Source organism: Dipodomys merriami, unplaced genomic scaffold, assembly GCF_024711535.1.
Source record: "Dipodomys merriami isolate MVZ:Mamm:240054 unplaced genomic scaffold, mDipMer1.0.p SCAF_1, whole genome shotgun sequence".
NCBI classification, from domain to species: Eukaryota; Metazoa; Chordata; class Mammalia; order Rodentia; family Heteromyidae; genus Dipodomys; species Dipodomys merriami.
The window spans coordinates 126,137,100-126,155,114 of NW_027202270.1; the positions used below are offsets into that span (position 1 = coordinate 126,137,100).

Below are 18,015 nucleotides of genomic sequence, written 5' to 3' on the forward strand. Positions count from 1 at the left end.
GTAGTTTTGGAGGCCCTGCTTTCTAGGCATTAGCTGATAGCCCTCTGGGCTATCAGCAAGAAGGTCCTTGAGACCCCAGAAGGCCCTGTCCCCACTGCCCTGGACCTTCCTTTCCCTTTCTGTCCCTGGCACGATTGAGCCTCCATACTGCTCCAGGAGATCAGGGCAGGGAGCCAGGATGCCCTCCCCCACCCCTTCCCAAGACATAATTCAACATGGAGGCCCAAGTTTCACCTGAGACATTCCAGGCAAGTCTGGCTGGGTCCCATTCTGCACAGAACCAGCCTCTCCTTTCCGGCCCTTCAGTCAAGTCAGTTCACAGAGGACAGGATTCCTTCCTAAAGGAAGGGCCAGGTTCCATGGCTCTGGCTGGAGAGACCACAGTGGGGACGATGCAGAAGACTCTGGGATCTTCTCCTCACTCCTCCATGTGACCTTGCCAAGGTCATCTTTTCCCCAGAAAACAAAGGCTATGTTGGACAGAAAGTAGGTTGGCAGAGCTCTTGGCTTCTTTCAAGCTTGAAATGCATGGAGCCAATCACAATTTTATACCTTTACAGGACACCTCCAGCAATTGTGACTTGTAATCCATCCCTAGCAAAAGCTGTAAGCCATCCTTTTTATGACTTTTTGTTCTTTGGGTTACCAGGTCCAGCCCTGGAACATAGGGTTGTGCACATTGCAGAAGGTATAAGTGGACACTCACTTTGTTTACATATCACACTCCCATAACCTTATAGCTGGGAGAGGCTCTGGGAATTACAGATGGTCCTTGCTACTAATAGTTTGACATAGATTTTTTTTTGTCTTTATGATACAAGATCTCTTTCGAAGTAGCCTAGGCTGGCCTTTGACCTTGTGATTTTTCTACCTCAGCCTCCCCAGTACTGAGATTACAGGTGTGATCTACCATGACTGACTTAATATGATTTTTCATCTTTACAGTGGTACAAAAGCTACATGAATTCAGAAGAAACTGGCCCTCGATCTTTTTATTGGCTTATACCAGTTATATATGGGGGGGCGGGGAGTGTCGATGTTACTTCTCCACACATGTTTATTCTGTGAGAAACCTCAAAGTCTGAGTTCTGATCTTTTCCCAGGAGAGAGAAATAGAGCACAAGACTCCCTTGCCAATGCTAGGCGGCCACATTAAGTCTCCACTCTCAGGTGGCACCCTATTGCTCACAGTAAGCTATCATGTTTTTAGGAAAGGTGCACACCATGCATTGTCAGTTGATGATCATTTACAGGGGTGCATACCTAGGAGAATCTGCATTTAAATCAAGAAACGTGCATATTTCCCTGTGTGGCCAAGCGTCCTTCTCAAGGTCACATGCAAATAACAAGCACATATGCCATCTGTGGTCTCTGGGTTTCTACTCATTCAACTTTGAAATCTTTGTAGACAAGACTCTCTCCTTCTCCTGCCCCACTGATTGAAGCTTTTTCCTAAGGACTGGGAGGCCTGACCAGAGCAGTCCCAGGAGCATGACTCTCCACACACCCATCCACCCAGTAGATAGTAAGGGCATGGGTTTCCGTGTCTGCACCCTTCCCCACATGACCTGCTGGGAGGTCAAAAGGCAGTGTGGCAGGTGGAGGCCATTTTCATGACCTCTGTTCTGTCATGAGCATTGCTCAGGTGACAGATCATCAGGAAGCACAATCACACACAGCACACCCTGCTCCTCAGGCCCGTATTTCCCTCCCTACAAAAAGCACTAAGCACAGGGCACAGGTGGCTCATGCCTGTAATCCTAGCTACTGAGGAGGCTGAGATTGAGGCTCAACAGCCCAGGCAAGAAGATATGTGAGACTCATGTCCGATTAACCACCAGAAAACCAGAAGTGGCACTGTGGCTCAAGGGGTAGAGCACTCGCCTTGTGCTGAAGAGCTCAGGGACAGCACCCAGGCCTAGAGTTCAAGCCCCACAACCAACAAAAAGAAAAAAGTCCTGGCAAATGTGCCAATATGGCATTAAGCAGGGCTGAACATGATGACACATACCTGTAATCACAGCTACTCAGGAGATGGAGACTGGCCAGCCTCAAACCACAAGACTCCCAATTACCAAGACTCTCAATTCAACCAATAAGCCAGGTGTCATGGTCCACATTTATAATCTCAACCACCTAGGTGACTGTAGATAGGAGACTACTGTCCAAGGCTGGTCCTGGACAAAAAAATTACAACCACTGCTTTGTATGTCCCTCCCTCACAGTGTAACCCCCGTTTTCACTATATTTGATGTCAGTATAACATGTGGAGTAGATGGGGACAAACAAGTCGTTTAAGGATTCAGGTGGACCTGTTGCAACAATGAGAAGTACAAAATGTCATGTCAAAACCAGCTTTACAATGCCGGTGTGGGGGGGGGAGGGGGGTATAATTGGGTGGGGGGAGGGGGGTAAAATTGGGTGGGGGGAGGGGGGAGGCGGGGAAGGGAAGTGAAGGGTAAACAAAGGAGGAGGCTGCAATGCTTGGTAAGAAATGTATCCATTATCCTGCCCATGTAATTGTAGCCCCTTTGTACAGTATGTTCTCAAATAAAATAAAATACAATTTAAAAAAAAAAAAAAAAAAAAATTACAACCACTCCCACACAAAAGCCTAATGCAAAAAAATAATGAAAAAGCACAAAAAGGGCTGAGGACATAGCCCAAATGGTAGAGTAACTGTTTAGCAAGCACAAGGCCCTGAGTTCAAACCCTAGTGTGAAAGAAAGAAAGAAAGAAAGAAAGAAAGAAAGAAAGAAAGAAAGAAAGAAAGAAAGAAAGAAAGAAAGAAAGAAAGAAAGAAAGAAAGAAGGAAGGAAGGAAGGAAGGAAGGAAGGAAGGAAAGGAAGGAAGGAAGGAAGGAAGGAAGGAAGGAAGGAAGGAAAAAGCAAGCAAGCAGCAAGGAAGGCAGAAAGGCAGTCAGTCAGGCAGGCAGGCAGGCAGGCAGGCAGGCAGGCAGGAAGGAAGGAAGGCAGGAAGGAAGGAAGAGCACTGAGCAGGTCATGGATCTGGCCCATCATAGGTCGACACTACCCCCCCATCTGATTCATCTCATTGCAGCCTGGCTCAGTCCTCAGAGTGGCTCTCCTAATGCCTGAACCTGAACTTGTACAGCTAAGCCCAGAACAGCACCCTTGGCAAAGAGCTGGTGCAAATCTCTACCCTTCACAGAGCCTGGTCTTGGCAGTATGTTCCTTCCCTTGACTCAGCCTCCCCTGATGCTCATCATTTTGCACAAATAAGGCAGCAGCAGCAAGCAATGTCTCTCAAGTTCTCCTATTCCCCCTTTCCTTGTGAGGCTCTGGGCCCCACAAAAGAGATGGCCTTTTGCATCTTTCAAACCAGGCAACTCAACCTGAGCTAGTGGACCCAGTGTGGTCCTCAGGTCAGCAGAGAACTTGATCACTCAATGAGGTCTCATCAGTAGCCAATAAAACCCAGCAGGCACTTCTGGAGAGTGAGCAACCTTGCTCTCCATGTCCAACAGGTGCAGAGACACATTGTGTAGGAACATCATCTGTTCTTTCACCCATACCTATATGCATTGAAGACCAGGGTCCAGGTACGAACGATGCCGCAGGGAACACTCAACGTGTATAATCACTTCTTACACCAGCCCGGGGTGGGCAGGGTGCCTCTGTGGAGTTGTCTGCATTGGAAGCCAAGCTTGCATGTACTCCAGCTCACTGTGAGGGCTGGGAGAAACGGGTCCGGGAAGGACACCCATGACAGTCCACCATGATGAAGGCGAGCCTCACCTGAGCATCCCTGGGGCCAGATCAATGTCCCCCAACACACACCTCTGTGGACCTGGCGTCCCCTCACACACTTGAATGTGGGGTGTGGAGTTATATCCCCGAGTGGTGGCCAGCAGACTGCCAGCCCATTGGCTGGCATCTGTCCCAAGGATCCTAATGAACTGATAACACTGATAGAATGTGAGTTTGTGCTCTATAATAGTCTCTTGCTGACAGATAAATGCTGCGGAAACATGATGGCTTTTCCTGAAGCTGTAATGGGCCATTATTGGGGCAAGAAGGCTCAGGCCCCTTGAGCACTGTTGCTGAGGCACCAAATAAAGCATGAAGGGGGTGTTTTGAGTAGATCAATGTGGGATCTCCGCCCGCCACCACTGTCACCCACGTCATTATCTGAATTTCCTATGGGGGCTTGGAAGCCCTTCCAGGCAGTCCAAGCTCCATACTTTATTCGTTTCCATATCCCAAGATTCATGTTCCCCAGCACAAGCTGGGCAGTACACTGAAGTTACCTGCTTGCCACAGACATCCGCTCTTCCTGGATCTCCTAGGAAGAGGCAGCTGCAGAGGGCAGGCAGGTCAGAGGACCAGCAAAGCAAGGTTTTCCTCTCTTTAGAAACAAGATCCTTGGGGCTGGGAAGGTGGCTCAGTGGTAGAGTGCTTGCCTCACACACATGAGGCCCTGGGTTCGATTCCTCAGCACCACATAAGTAGAAAAAACTGGAAGTGGCACTGTGGCTCAAGTGGTAGAACGCTAGCCTTGAGCTGAAGAGCTGAGGGACAGCACCCAGGCCCAGAGTTCAGGCCCCACGACCACCACCACCACCAACAACAAAGAAACAAGATCCTGCTGGGTACTGGTGGCTCAAGCTTGTAATCTTAGCTACTCAGGAGGCTGAGATCTGAGGATTGCGGTTCAAAGCCAGCCTGGGCAAAAACTGGAAGTGGCACTATGGCTCAAGTGATAGAGTGCTCACCTTGAGCTGAAGAGGTTAGGGACAATGCTCAGGCCCAGAGTTCAAGCCCTATGACCGACAAAGACAAAAACAAAAACAAAGATCCTTTCCTCCCTAATCATCAGAGAATTGGGGAACATTGTGACTACAAAAGCCTTGCTCCTGCCAAGATTTCTAGGGGATAAAAAAGAGGAATAGGAGGGACACAGCAAGAAAGAAGAGAAAGAGGAGGAAGAGGGGAAGAAAGGGGAGGAAGTATAGTAAAGAAGCCAATGATTCCATAGGACCTGGTAGTTAAAAGGCATTGAATAACTAGCAATTGACTGAATGAATAATCTGCAATTAACTATTTTCCATTACAGTGGATTATAGGGGTGTGTGTGTGTGTGTGTGTGTGTGTGTGTGTGTGTGTGTGTGTGTGTGTGTGTGTGTGTGTGTGTGTGTGTGTGTGTGTGTGTGTGTGTGTGTATGTGTGTGTGTGTGTGTGTGTGTGTGTCCGTCCTGGGGCTTGAACTCAAGGTCTTAAGCTCTTGCTTAGATTCTTTTTTTTTTTTTTTTTCAGTCGTGGGTCCTGAACTCGGCCTGGGCACTGTCCCCCGGCTCTTCAGCTCAAGGCTACAGCACCACTTCCCTGTTTAGCATTTTTGTTCAAAGCTGGTGCTCTATCACTTGAGCTGCATCTTCACTTCCAGCTTTTTGCTAGTAAATTGGAGGTAAGAGTCTCATGGATTTATCTGCCTGGCTGGTTTTGAACCATAGCGATCCTCAGGTCACAGCTCTGGAGTAAGTAGTATTACAGGTGTTGAGCCACCAATATCTGGGCTTTGTGGATCTTTTTCATAACCTGACCTTATATTTGTCTGTGACACATATTCATTTTTCACCCAGTTTCTTGAGACTTTTGCAACAACTTAAGCATAAAACATTGACTTAAAATGGCAGTACAGGAAATTTGTTCCTAAAGTCTTATCACTGGCAAAGGGGACAAAAACAAACAAACCACTTCTCATTGGCTGATGATAGTTGAAAAATAAAAATTCCCATGGTCAAAATCTCCTGGTCCCAAAAAGAATGAAGAATTTGCTTCCCAAACTCACAGATCATGTTTGCACTTACATTTTATTCTCAAGGACAACTGTCTCAAAGAAGCCAGAAAATACTCAAAACTTTTGGAAAATTAACTTAGGACTAACATAATTATGCTGAAAGATTGTTATTAAATAGGTACAAAATATGTTTGTCTCGTCAACATTAATGCATAACTTTCAAGACTGGGGATGTGAATAATTTTTATTTCCTCATAGCTCCATTAAGGTAGAACTTCTTATTTTCCAAAATGAAGTGATTTCAGCCAGGTGCTGTCTATAATCCTAGCTATTCAGGGGCTGAGATCTGAGGATGGAGGTTTAAAGCCAGCTGGGCAGAAAAGTCCATAAGACTTTTATCTGCAATTAACTAGCAAAAAGCCAAAAGTGAGGGTGTGGCTCAAGTGGTAGAGCACCAGCCATGATTGGAAAAAGCCAAATGAGAGCATGAGACCCTCACTTCAAGTTCTAATGCCAGCATAAACAAACAAACAAACAAACAAACATAAATGAATAAGTAAATAAGCCAGGTGCCAGTGACTCATACCTATAATCCTAGCTACTACAAGGCAGGAAAGTTTGTGAGATTCTTTTCTCCAATCAACCAAGAAAAAAAAAAAGCCAGAGTAGAGATTTAGGTCAAGTGGTAGAATGCAACCCTTAGGGGACAAAGGTAAGGGATGATGTCCTGGCCCTGAGTTCAAGTCCTAGCACAAAAACAGACAAATACATTAAAAAAAAAAAAAAGAAATGCTTTCTATTTTGGCTCTAGCAGATGTTTTTCACAGAGGAAAGTACACAGTAAATACTTGCAGCGAAATGGAAATCCTTTGTAAAGTGGGCAGGGATGGAGCAGGATAAAGACAGTAGTTTTGTGCCCAGTTCTTACATGAGGAAAGTGCTGCTCACCACGCCCTTCACCAGTGATGAACATTGTCATTCACCTAGTCCAGGGCAAGCTCTGGATGATGCCATTATAAGTAAGTCATGAGCAGATCTGCAGGAAGGCTCCAGCTCTGAAGCAGGGCCATCTATAACATCTTTATCCTTCATAAGCATCTGGGGTCAGGAAGCCACAATAGAACTCCTGCTTTCGGATGCCTTTCTGAGAGGGCCTGATGAGGCAGGAAGGGAGGCTGTGAGTGTAGAAACTGGGTAAAAGGCAGTCACTGGCCTAAGATTTAATATGGATAAACACCGGTAATACACTTGTCAGCAGTGACCCTCTACCAAGCCTCAGACTGTCGGATCACCAGTAGGAGAGCAGCGAAGCAGAGAGACACCTGGGGTCAGCGCAGATAGCACAGTAAACATGGGCATCCAGCTCAATGGCATGATAAACACTGCTTTGGGGCAATTCCACCAGGCCCAGCAGAGCAGGGAGTAGCAATAATTCCTCTTTACACCTGCTGCGGAAGGCACAGATGGAGCTTTGCACTCACCCTGGGGGACCTGCTTTGAAAGCAAACTGAAGGGTGAAGTGGAAAGGACTTTGAGAAAGAAGTGTGGAGGGCTTTCTGGAAAGTATGGGGAGGGACCCAGCGGGACAGGGACAGACATGAGGGGAGGAGGGATGGATTATCCCCTGGGACAACTCTTTAGGTCCAAATAGTGTCACATACAAATTGTAGGTGTCGTCTCAGGTTTGCTGACTCCTTCCTGCTTGGTCTTTTATCAGCGACCCTATCTGGTGAGTCTCACCTGAGCTGCTGCTGTGTGAGATCTGGCTTGTTCTGGAGGACACCCCCCCTTTAAAGTTCTCCCCTTTTCTCCCCTCTGTGCCCTGGATTTGCCTAGCAAAAGCATTCAGGTCCAGCCACCTGTGAGGCGGTGGCCAGGGCCGGTACATCCTGTGCTGCTGCCTGGTATCGCTCTTTGTGTCATCTCCCCTTTCAATTACCTTTGATGTCCCCTGGTCTCCCACCTCTCAGAGGCGGTGGCAATATTTTAATAGCCTCAAAGCTCTGTTTTCTTAAGAATCAGGGCTAAGACCAAGACTGAACTGGCCACTATCTCGGTCTTCGTGATCCCGTGTTGCTGGGGAGAGGGGCACAGTGAGTACAATGACTGATAGATGGCCATCTGTGGTCGCTATGTGAGTTAAGGATTCCATGTCTTGCAAAGGTCCAGGGCGCATGTACCATCTACCCAGGTGTCACTCAGAACTCCTGTTCTGATTCCATTAATGTTCAGTGTCCTGAGTTAAACTACTTTCTTGGGTGGCCATCTTTTCTCCATCCAACAATAATACCTACTCTGCTGTCCAGGATCACTACAAGCTCCTGATGCTTGAAACTGTCCAGATCCAAGCCAGGTACCAATGGCTCATAACTGTAATCTTCGCTACTCAGGAGGCTGAGATCTGAGGATTGCAGTTTCTAACCAGCCAGGGTAGGAAAGTCTGTGAGACTCTTATCTCCAGTTATCCACCAAAAAGCTAGAAGTAGAGCTGTGACTGAAGTGGTAGGGTGCTAGCCTTGAGCAAAAAAAATGTTCAAGAACACATACATACAAAAACAAAAAGTACCTGTCCAGACTCAGAAAAGGGCTCATTACATCTCTGTGTTTATGTTGAGGGAAAAGTTGCTTCTTATTTCTCTAGTTTAGTTCTTGTTTGTTTCCATTTGTATTTAGTACAGAAGGAAATCTTCCTCTGGACTGTCCCATCCTCATCCTGCAGATTTATCCTCATTTCTCTCTCTCTCTCTCTCTCTCTCTTTCTCTCTCTCTCTCTCTCTCTCTCTCTCTCTCTCTCTCTCTCTCTCTCTCTCTCTCTCTCTTTCTCCTTTCTCTTTCTCTCCTTCTTCCTTCTCTCTCCTTCCTTCCTTCTTTCCTTCCCTCCTTGCTTGCTTGCTTGCTTTTCTTTCCTTTAAAATGAAATGGCTTAAAATGTTTGCTACCTGAAAGGAGAGGAGAGGCTAATACGGAACCTACTCATCCCAAGAAGCAGGGAGGATTGCTGGGCTGGCAGCCTTGTCTGTCATAACTAGTGGTGCACTGGAGCAGTGGGAATAGACCATCCCAGTCACAGGCAGTTAAGGGGCCACAGTGTGGAATAGAGAAACCATGTAAAGCTGACTACGAGTCAGAATGCTTTTCAGTATTAACATGTTCCTGTAAGTCCAACATCAGTAATAAAATATGTATCCTCAAGAAAATGTTATGTTGTTCAAGTTCTAGGAAGTTGTTTTAGCCGCTGTTGAATTTTAGTCATATAGATAATGCTTCAGATGAATATTTTGTTATTACCTCTTCTTTAATATAAATTACATTCCACATAGAAGTTATGAAGTTACACACACACACACACACACACACACACACACACACACACACACACACACACACTCATGCTTCAAGAGTAAATTCACAATGGCTCAGCATCATTCAAGTTTGTTTAAAGTATCCTTGAGGATCTCAGCCCCCAAGGGATTGAACACATCCCTGTGTTCAAACAGCAGGATCGAACCATTAGTGCTATCACAGTGATTGTAAAGAGGAAGAACTTCAGTTGTTTCTGTATGAATATTCCATGTGATCCGAGTATGGGTAGGCAGGTGCTCTACCACATAGACCTGCTCCTGCCCTGACTTAGAATCTTTGTTTTCATTTAAAACAGAAAAAAGCAGAGCAGGATAGAGGGGTATGGTAGTTGATAAGTTCACCTTGTGGGTCATACATGAAAAAGGTACTGAATTTGAATAATACTCTTAAAACTGAAATTTCATTTTCATTTGGAATTGATATGGTTAAGCTTTGAATTAACCAATAAGTCAGGAAAATACTATTACTCATTATGTGATTATTACTGAATGTTTTGGCACCAGTGGCTCATGCCTGTAATCCTAGCTACTCAGGAGGCTGAGATCTGAGGATTGCAGTTCAAAGCCAGACTGGGCAGAAAAGTCTGTGAGACTCTTATATTCAATTAACCACCAGAAAACTGGAAGTGGAGCTGTGGCTCAAGTGGTAGAGTGTTAGCCTTGAGCTGAAGAGCTCAGGGACAGTGCCCAGGCCCCATGACTGACCAAAAAAAATTACCTAGCCAAAGGTCAGGTGCTGGTGGTTCACATCTGTAATCCTAGCTATTTAGGAGACTCAGATCTGAGAATCCAGGTTTGAAGCCAGCTTGGGCAGGCAAATCCATGAGACTCTAATGCTATGCTCTGAGTACTAGTGTCCAGGAGAGTGTCTATTCAGTCCAGACATCGAGTTCTGAGCTCCAGCATCCTTGCTTTGGCCCAGCTGTTCTTTGTCAACACTCCTGGCCACTGCTGCCCTGCCCAACTTACTCCCACTGGGTTGGTAGTTTTAAGAAGCAGAAAAAGGCAAATGTCCATCTTTTCTCAGAATTTTTCTTTGCTTGATTGGGATTTTTTTGAGATAAGGATCTCACTAACACAGGATGCCTTGAACTAAAGATCTCCACTTCTTGGCCTCCCAAATGCTGGGATTACAGATGCTATGCACCCTTCCCCCAACTCCTTAGGGCTTTTTTTTTTTTGTCAGTCGTGGGGCCTGAACTCTGGGCCTGGGCACTGTCCCTCAGCTCTTCAGCTCAAGCCTAGCACTCTACCACTTGAACCACAGTGCCACTTCCTGCTTTTTCTGCTTATGTGGTGCTGAGGAATCGAATCCAGGGCCTCATGCATGCGAAGCAAGCACTCTACCACTGAGCCACCTCCCAACCCTCTTTAGGGTATTTTTAAGAGCACGCCCCATAAGCATCTCTGAGCCCCTGAGAAACCCCCACAGCTTCTCCACTGTCTGCCTATCAACTCCATCTTCCCCTAGCAAACACCTTCCCAAACACCAGCTATAAAGACAAACTATTGGCCAGGCACAGGTGGTTTATACCTGTCACCCTAGCTATTCAGGAGGCTGAGATTTGAGGATCCTAGTTCAAAGCCAGCCTGGGCAGAAAAGTCTATGAGAATCTTATCTTCAATCAACCACCAAAAAGCTAGACCTGGGGCTGTGGCTCATGTGGTAGAAAGAGACTTATTTAATCCTGTGTTCTAAGTTTGGCATCTGTTTTGGACAATCACTAAAATCACAGCATTTTTATTTTCTACCCTGTTTCATGGCACAGGAGTAGCACATCCACTGTGCTATGGGTCTTTGGACTCTGACTGGACTGGAGTGGGGTGGTGAGTGAGCCAGCACCTCTGAGTAGCCACTTCATCTTGGCCCTTGGCAATGCTCTGCCATTAATCCACCATGGGTGATGAAGCCCCTCACACCCTCATTTCATTGACTCAGGAGAAAGATGACAGGATAGGGCTCAAGCCAGAAGAAAGCTTGCAACTGGAACCCGAATGAAGCTCATGCCTAAGTGACTCCCCATCCATCCCCAGTGACACCTCAACACAGATCACACCGGCCACTGCTCATGGTGTGGGCTGGCCTGGAGGCCTAGCCACGATGGGTAACTGGGGAAAACAGGTGCACAGCAAGCAATTGATCTTTACAAGGACTTTAGAGAGACAGACTGTTAAGAGACCAGCATGGGGCACACCTGCCCCGTGGCACAACTATGTAGGGGACGTGTCCCATTCCTAATAGCAAAGTTCTTTCTTAGGCATGCCCTTAGCATGGCAGAGGAAAATTGGAGAAGGGATGTATTGTTGGGGAAGTGACCAAGTGATTACATGGAATGGTGCCAGAGGTATATTTTAACTTTCTACAACTTGGAGAACACGAAGGGCAGCCGGAAGAAGGAGGGAGGACGTGTTGACAAGGAAGACCATCTACTGCCAAGCAAAATTTCCCCCATTAGGGCCAATTTGCTTGGTTGGAGTAGGTTCAAATGGGCAGCCACTCTGAAGCCAGCAGGGTGCCCTTAAAGGCTTTTGGGTTCATACCTGAGAAATCAGGAGGTCCCCTCTGGATGCAGAATAAATCCCCTAATAAAGGAGGTCTATGACCTCATATTCCTTCTCTTCCCAACTTGAAAGGCCACAAGAACAAACAGACTTGTTTGTTTGTGTCAGTACTGGGAATGGAACTCAGGGTTTAGGAGCTATCCCTTAGCCTTTTTCATTGAAGGTTGGCATCCTACCATTCAAACCACACCTCCACTTGCAGCTTTTTGCTGGTTAATTGGGGATAAAAGTCTCTCACACTTACTTTCCTGGGCAGGCTTTGAGCCACAACCCTGAGTAAGATCTCAGCCTCCTGAGTAGCTAGAATGATAGGTGTGAGCCACCGGCCCTCAGCTAAAAAGGCAGTTTTGTTTTCTTGTTTCTTGCCAAATCAACCAATGCCCCTCTCTTTGTCTGTCTTGGATCCTGGCTAATCTAGCCAATCCTGCAAGGAGATTCACTTCTTGCTCCCAACATTAAAGGATAGGCTGAAGGATGGGTATTACAGAGACTCAGTTCCTTACCAGCTCTCAGAGAGGTCTCTTTAAGCCACAGGAAGAACATTTACAGACTCACACATGTCCTTTGCCTATTGGACAGCAGAAGCATCATTTGGGGTTTTCATGCTGTTATTTATTTTTGCTAGTCCTGGGGCGCTGTTCCTGAGCCTCTTTGTGCTCAAGGCTACTGCTCTATCACTTGAGCCACAATGCTACTCCTGGCTTTTTCTGAGTAGTTTATTGGAGCTAATAGTCCCATGGACTTTTCTGCCTGGGCTGGCTTCAAAGCTAGATCCTCAGAGCTCAGCCTCCTGAGAAGCTAGGATTACAGGTGTGAACCACCGGTGCCCAGCTGGTTTTCAAGCTTTAAAAAGAGCAAAAAATAGTCCATTTTTAGGTGGAATTATGTGGCAACCTGATGCATAAAGTAGACAAAAAGTAGCTTTCCAGGGGTTGGAGGCGTGGCTCCGTAGGTAGAGCACTAGCCAATAAGTGAAAGCATTAGGTAGTGAGTTTAAGTCCTGGTCTTGGACCCCTCCTCTCAGATAAGGACTTATGACCAGGAGTGTCCTGTGAGCTGCCACGGTCAGTCCGAGTCTTCAGTGTGATTTGCACATGTGATTTGAGCCAAGCCAAATCTATAGAGCGCTGAGTCCTTCAACTTATGAAAAGAGTGGCCATTCCTGCAGAGTCTCCTTGCAGATCTTCCTGTCTCCTGCCCAGATAGGAAGTACATGTATCACTCCCATGTTGGCCTGGAACTCATGATCTTCGTGCCTAGGCCTTAGGATTGCTGGACTTACAGGCATGTGCCACCACATCTGGTTTTACTGCTTTCTCTTAATCCTGTGGATGAGTCAATAGGCATTACTCATGTCCATTAAAAAAGACTTTGGGGAAGAAGGGTGCCTTCACGTCCTGAAGCGGCGCTCCCCTCCCCTCGCTGTTGTGGTGAGGTCCCCCCCAGCCCCACTCCCATCCCGATGCAGCCCCACTGAATGGATTAGATCACAGCCCTGGCAGGGAAGCCTAGAAGGCAAGATTTCCAGAGGTGATGAATTCCTTCTCACTTTTGTGCTTTCCACCAATGAAATGATACTTGAACTTCCCAATCTGGGACTTGAACTCCAGGCTTGAGCCCTGTCTAGGACTGAGCTTTTGCACTCAAGACTAGCACTCTACCACTTTGAGTGGTTCCACTTCCCAGTTGTTAGGTGGTTCATTGGAGATAAGAGTCTCACAGTCTTTCCTGCCCTGGGGTGGCTCTGAACTGTGATCCTCAGCTCTCAGCCTCCTGAGTAGCTAGGATTACAGGTGTGAGCCACCAGCGTCTGGCTTAAATGTCTGCTCTTTATCCAGTCTCTGGTATTCATAAAACAGATCAAGACACATGCTCTTCTTCCAGTTCCTCTGTAACTGAGTACTCCAGTGTCTGCTCCAGAGAGCGTAGGCACGCGTCACATGAGACAGGATGGTCCTACTAGACAAGATCAGAGGCCTCCCACAGTGCAGCGGGGCAGGCTGGCAGGAGCTAACTCTCCACCTGCCACCCTCATGCTGAGAACAGGGGAAGAAAGGGTCTTGGCTGACAGGTCCCCATTCACAGGCCGCAAAGCCATTCAGCAGTATTCACAAGCAGCTGAAAGCCAGATCCTGGCAATCTGACATTATTAACCTTATTTCCAGTTCTTTTTTTTTTAATTCTTCTTTTTCTATTTTGCTCCTATAGAAAAATCAGAAAATGAGAGAGTTCTGGTGGCTTCTGGATCCAGCCATATCCAAAGGAAGAATCTGTTCTAGACACCGCAGATACAGGCATTTGGGTGGGTTCTGCTCTGTGACTTGTGTTTCTTTGACTCCTAAGAGTTAGAGCAAAGCTGGGTGCTGGTGGCTTATGCCTGTGATCCCAGCTACTTAGGAGGCTGAAATCTGAGGATCACACTTTAAAGCCAACCTTGGCAGGAAAGTCTGTGAGACTCTTACCTCCAATTAACCACCAGAAAACAGGAAATGGCACCGTGGCTCAAAGTGGTAGAGTGCTAGTCTTGAGCAAAAGAGCCCAGGGACAGTACCCAGGCCCTGAGTTCAAGCCCCACAACCAACAAAAAGAAAAAAAGTCCTGGCAAGTATGCCTATGCCTGGATGTTTTCCTGCATATTATTTCTTCTTCTTCCTCTTCCTCCTCTTCCTCCTCCTCCTCCCCCTCCTCCTCCTCATCCCCCCTCCTCCTCATGCCCACCTTCTCCAAAGCCTGCTCAATAAATACTTGTTGCCTCCCCCCAAACACCGACAGGAGTTTGAGGATGTAATACCAGTAGTTTTCATCCTGCAGGGAGCCTGCCCCCATGCCCCTTTGGTGTCTTGCCACATCAACCAGTCCAGGCTGAGTGGTCCTTACCTGCAATGCTTAGAATCAAGAAGTGTTTCTGATTTTGGACATTTTCAGATTTTGGAATATCTACATGCACTAGTGAGGTATTTGGGGGACAAGACCCACATTTGAATATAGATACCACATCTACCAATTGCAGATACCATATGCACAAAGCACAAAGGCAGATTGATGCAGTGCTTTTTGGAGCACCTATGACCCATCTCATAAGGGCAGATGTGGACTTTTCGTGGGAAGTTCTAGGATTCTCAGCTGGGGTATCATGTTGGTACTCAGAACATTTTGATTTGGGAACATTTTTGATTTGGAGTATGGGATTAGGAATGTCCAATTTATACCAACTTAGAGTTTATGGGAGGTATCAGTATGACGTTAAAAATCAATTCCTTCTACACAGATCAAAGTGCCTTCGACAAAACCTAACAGAAAGCAGGGTGCCACTAACTCCTACCTGTAATCCTAGCTGCACAGGCCCTGAGATCAAGGCCTACTACAGGCACAAAAACAACCTAGCGGTAGCTTTGATTCTGCAGAAGGAAATGCCTTGGCCCACATTAGCAAAGGCCTTCCCCTTTCAGCACCCATGGATTCTGGAGGGCTGGTGTGGTGGTTCTCTGAGAGTTCTAAAGGCCACCAGCCTCAGAATCCTAAAATCTCATTTGCAATTCAGTCCTCAAGCAAGGTGCTCCATACTTGCCATCCCAGGCCCTCAGGAAGCAAACATCTGGAAGACTGAGGTTAGAGATCAGCCTGGGGAGGAAAAAAGTTAGCAAGACTCCAATCAATAAGCCAGATGTAATAATACATGCCTGTAATTCCAGCTACATACGAGGGCAGAAACATGTGACCCTACCTGAAAAATAACTTCCAGCTTTTCCGTGGTTAATTGGAGATAAAAGTCTCACTGACTTTCCTGCCCAGGCTGGCTTTGAGCAGCCATCCTCAGATATCAATCTCCTGAGAAGCTAGGATTATAGGTATGAGCCACCGGCGCCCAGCTAGAACATTATTTTAAAGCAAGGAAGATAGCATCCGAATTATTGTTGTATATGAAACTAGGTCAGTTTTGCTCACTTCTTTCTACAACAGGGTCTGTGCAGCTTTTCATTTTGTTTTGTCATGTGTGCACTCTACATTGTTCCTTACTCTTCTTCATAAACATCATTTAGCACAACCCTATCTCATGCCATGCCATACAAGTATCAAGTATTTCACCACATCCCACATGTAGGCTGCTTTTGTTCTGCCACGAACCCTCTCCTATCTCCTGTGTCTTTTAGCTTCTTTGAATCGTTTCCTTAGAACTGGCTCTTGGAAGCTGAGTGCTTGCTATTCAGGAGGCTGAGATCTGAGGATCATAGCACACAGCCAGCCCAGGCAGAAAGATTTGTAAGACTCTTATCTTCAAAGAACCAGCAAAAAAGCAGGATGGAAGTGTGGCTCAAGTGATAGAGCACCAGCTTTGAGCAAACACACACACACACAAACACACACAACTAAACACACACATACACACAAAGTACACATGGTTTTTGTTGTTGTTGTTCGTTGTGGGGCTTGAACTCTGGACCTGGGCACTGTCCTCAGCTCTTCAGCTCAAGGCTAGCACTCTACCACTTGAGCCACAGCGCTACTTCCAATTTTCTGAGTGGTTTATTGGAGGTAAGAGTCTCACAGACTTTCCTGCCCAGGCTGGCTTTGAACTGTGATCCTCAGATCTCAGCCTCCTGAGTAGCTAGGATTATAGGCGTGAACTACTGGTGCTGGCTTATACAGGGTTTTTTTTGGGGGGGGGGTGGTTTCCAGGTGCCCTGGTGATGGATCCCTGTACAGCTGTGTCATTCTCAACTCTCTGGGTCCTACTGGGTCCCCCATTGCTTCTGGCCACTGATCTCTGCTTTAGGCTCAAGACAGTTCTTCATCCCCAGGGCCTGCATGGTCTGTGGGTCCAGTCCTACCTGATCCTTGTCTCTTACTGATCTGTTTGTTGTTTTGTTTTCATTTTTGTGCCGTTATTGGAGCTTGAACTCAGGGCCTCGCACCCTTGCATAGCTTTTTTCTTTTTTTCTCTCAAGGCTGGCATTCTTCCACTTGAGCCACACTTCCACTTCAGGCTTTTTGCTGGTTCATTGGAGATGAGCCACGTGGACTTTTCTGTCTAGGCTGGCTTTGAACGGCCAGGATTCCTCTAATCTCAGCTAGGATGACAGGTGTGAGGCATGTAGTCTGCTTGGTTCCGTGTGTGGAGTTGAACCAGACCCTTCCCTTCCCTCTGGTCACTTCAGCGTTGCCAAGTCTGAAATGGATAGACCTTCCTTGTACCAGGGGGAGTTACATCTCCAGGAGAGGGCTGGTGCTGTTGGAGGCCGGCCCTGCTGTGTGCCTGGCACTGTGCTGGGCAGGAAGGGGGATCCCCACAAATGCCCTCCACTCATGGCAGCCACTTCCCCTCCCCAGGAACACAAAGTGGGGGGGTCACGTGGAGAGAGGGGGAGGGCTGGGGGATTTGAGCCCCAGCCTAACAGGAACGATCCGCCTGCAGAGTTTGTCCAGGGGAGCGCTGTGGATGGCGAGGTCAGTCAGGGTGGTCTCCAGGGACGGGCGTGTGGGACCTGCACCTAGGCCACAGAATTTGACCCCTGATAAAGGGGAGTGGCGGGGGTGGGGGTGGGGAGGGATTGCCTTCTTTCCTCCCCCTCTTAGGGCCAGGAAGGCACACACGAGGGCGATTGCAGGGGGAGGTCTGCCTTTCTTTCCTGCAGACCTAACAGTGGGAGGAAAACCAAGGGCAATTGGAACCGGGAAGGCCCGGGGTGGGGATGGGCTGGGGAGGGGGCGGTGGGAGGGCGCCCCTCGGGGCGGTCGGGCCGGAGCACGCCGGGCCTCCGCTCGTTAGATGGCGGCCGCGCGCCACCAGAGGGCGCGTGGGGTCTCAGAGTTTGCGGAGCGCGCGGGCGGCGCACGGGGCGGGCGCGCACCGCCGCGGTGCTCAGCCTGTGCGCACGGAACACCCACAGGAGCGCTGGGCGGCATTCCCAGAGTCAACGCCGAGTCCCAGCGAAGATCCGGGTGATCCAGCCCAGAGCAAGAGAGCCGAGGACTTAGGAAAGTGACCCTATAATGCTGAACTCACCCATTCGGTCCCCAGCGCAACCCTCAAAGCAGATGCCATTGCTGTCCCCACTTTACAGCCAGAGAAACTGATCCTCGCTGGGCCAGAGCTCACGGAGCTGAGCCCTGGCCGGAGCTGGGATGCGAACTCGCCCAGTCCTACTCCAAGAACCTGTGCCCTTAACCTGCACTTACCTCCAGTTCCACTTGCTGTGAGTCATGTATTCAACAAATGTCCAGTTGCTAATAGGTGTCAGGCATGGTTTAGGGGCTAGGAGGCCACAGGAAACAGGGCAGGAGAGTCAACCCCCGGCTTTCTTGGAGTTTCCATCCTTTCATCAGCGATAAG

At 47.8% G+C, this 18,015-nt stretch overlaps 1 protein-coding gene across 3 annotated transcripts in view; it reads right to left on the minus strand.

The window, feature by feature from the left end:
- The window catches only part of Esrrb (estrogen related receptor beta), a 172,049-nt gene that overhangs the window by 112,976 nt on the left and 41,058 nt on the right, over positions 1–18,015 (minus strand). Inside the window, exon 1 of one of the 3 annotated variants that reach the window (XM_070029228.1) lies at positions 17,862–17,941. The exons of the other annotated variants lie outside the window; for them this stretch is intronic. Coding sequence (XP_069885329.1) covers positions 17,862–17,887 — 26 coding nt within the window. The 5' untranslated portion in view covers positions 17,888–17,941. Of the gene's footprint in view, positions 1–17,861; positions 17,942–18,015 lie in introns of those variants that run through there. 3 annotated transcript variants of the gene reach the window in all.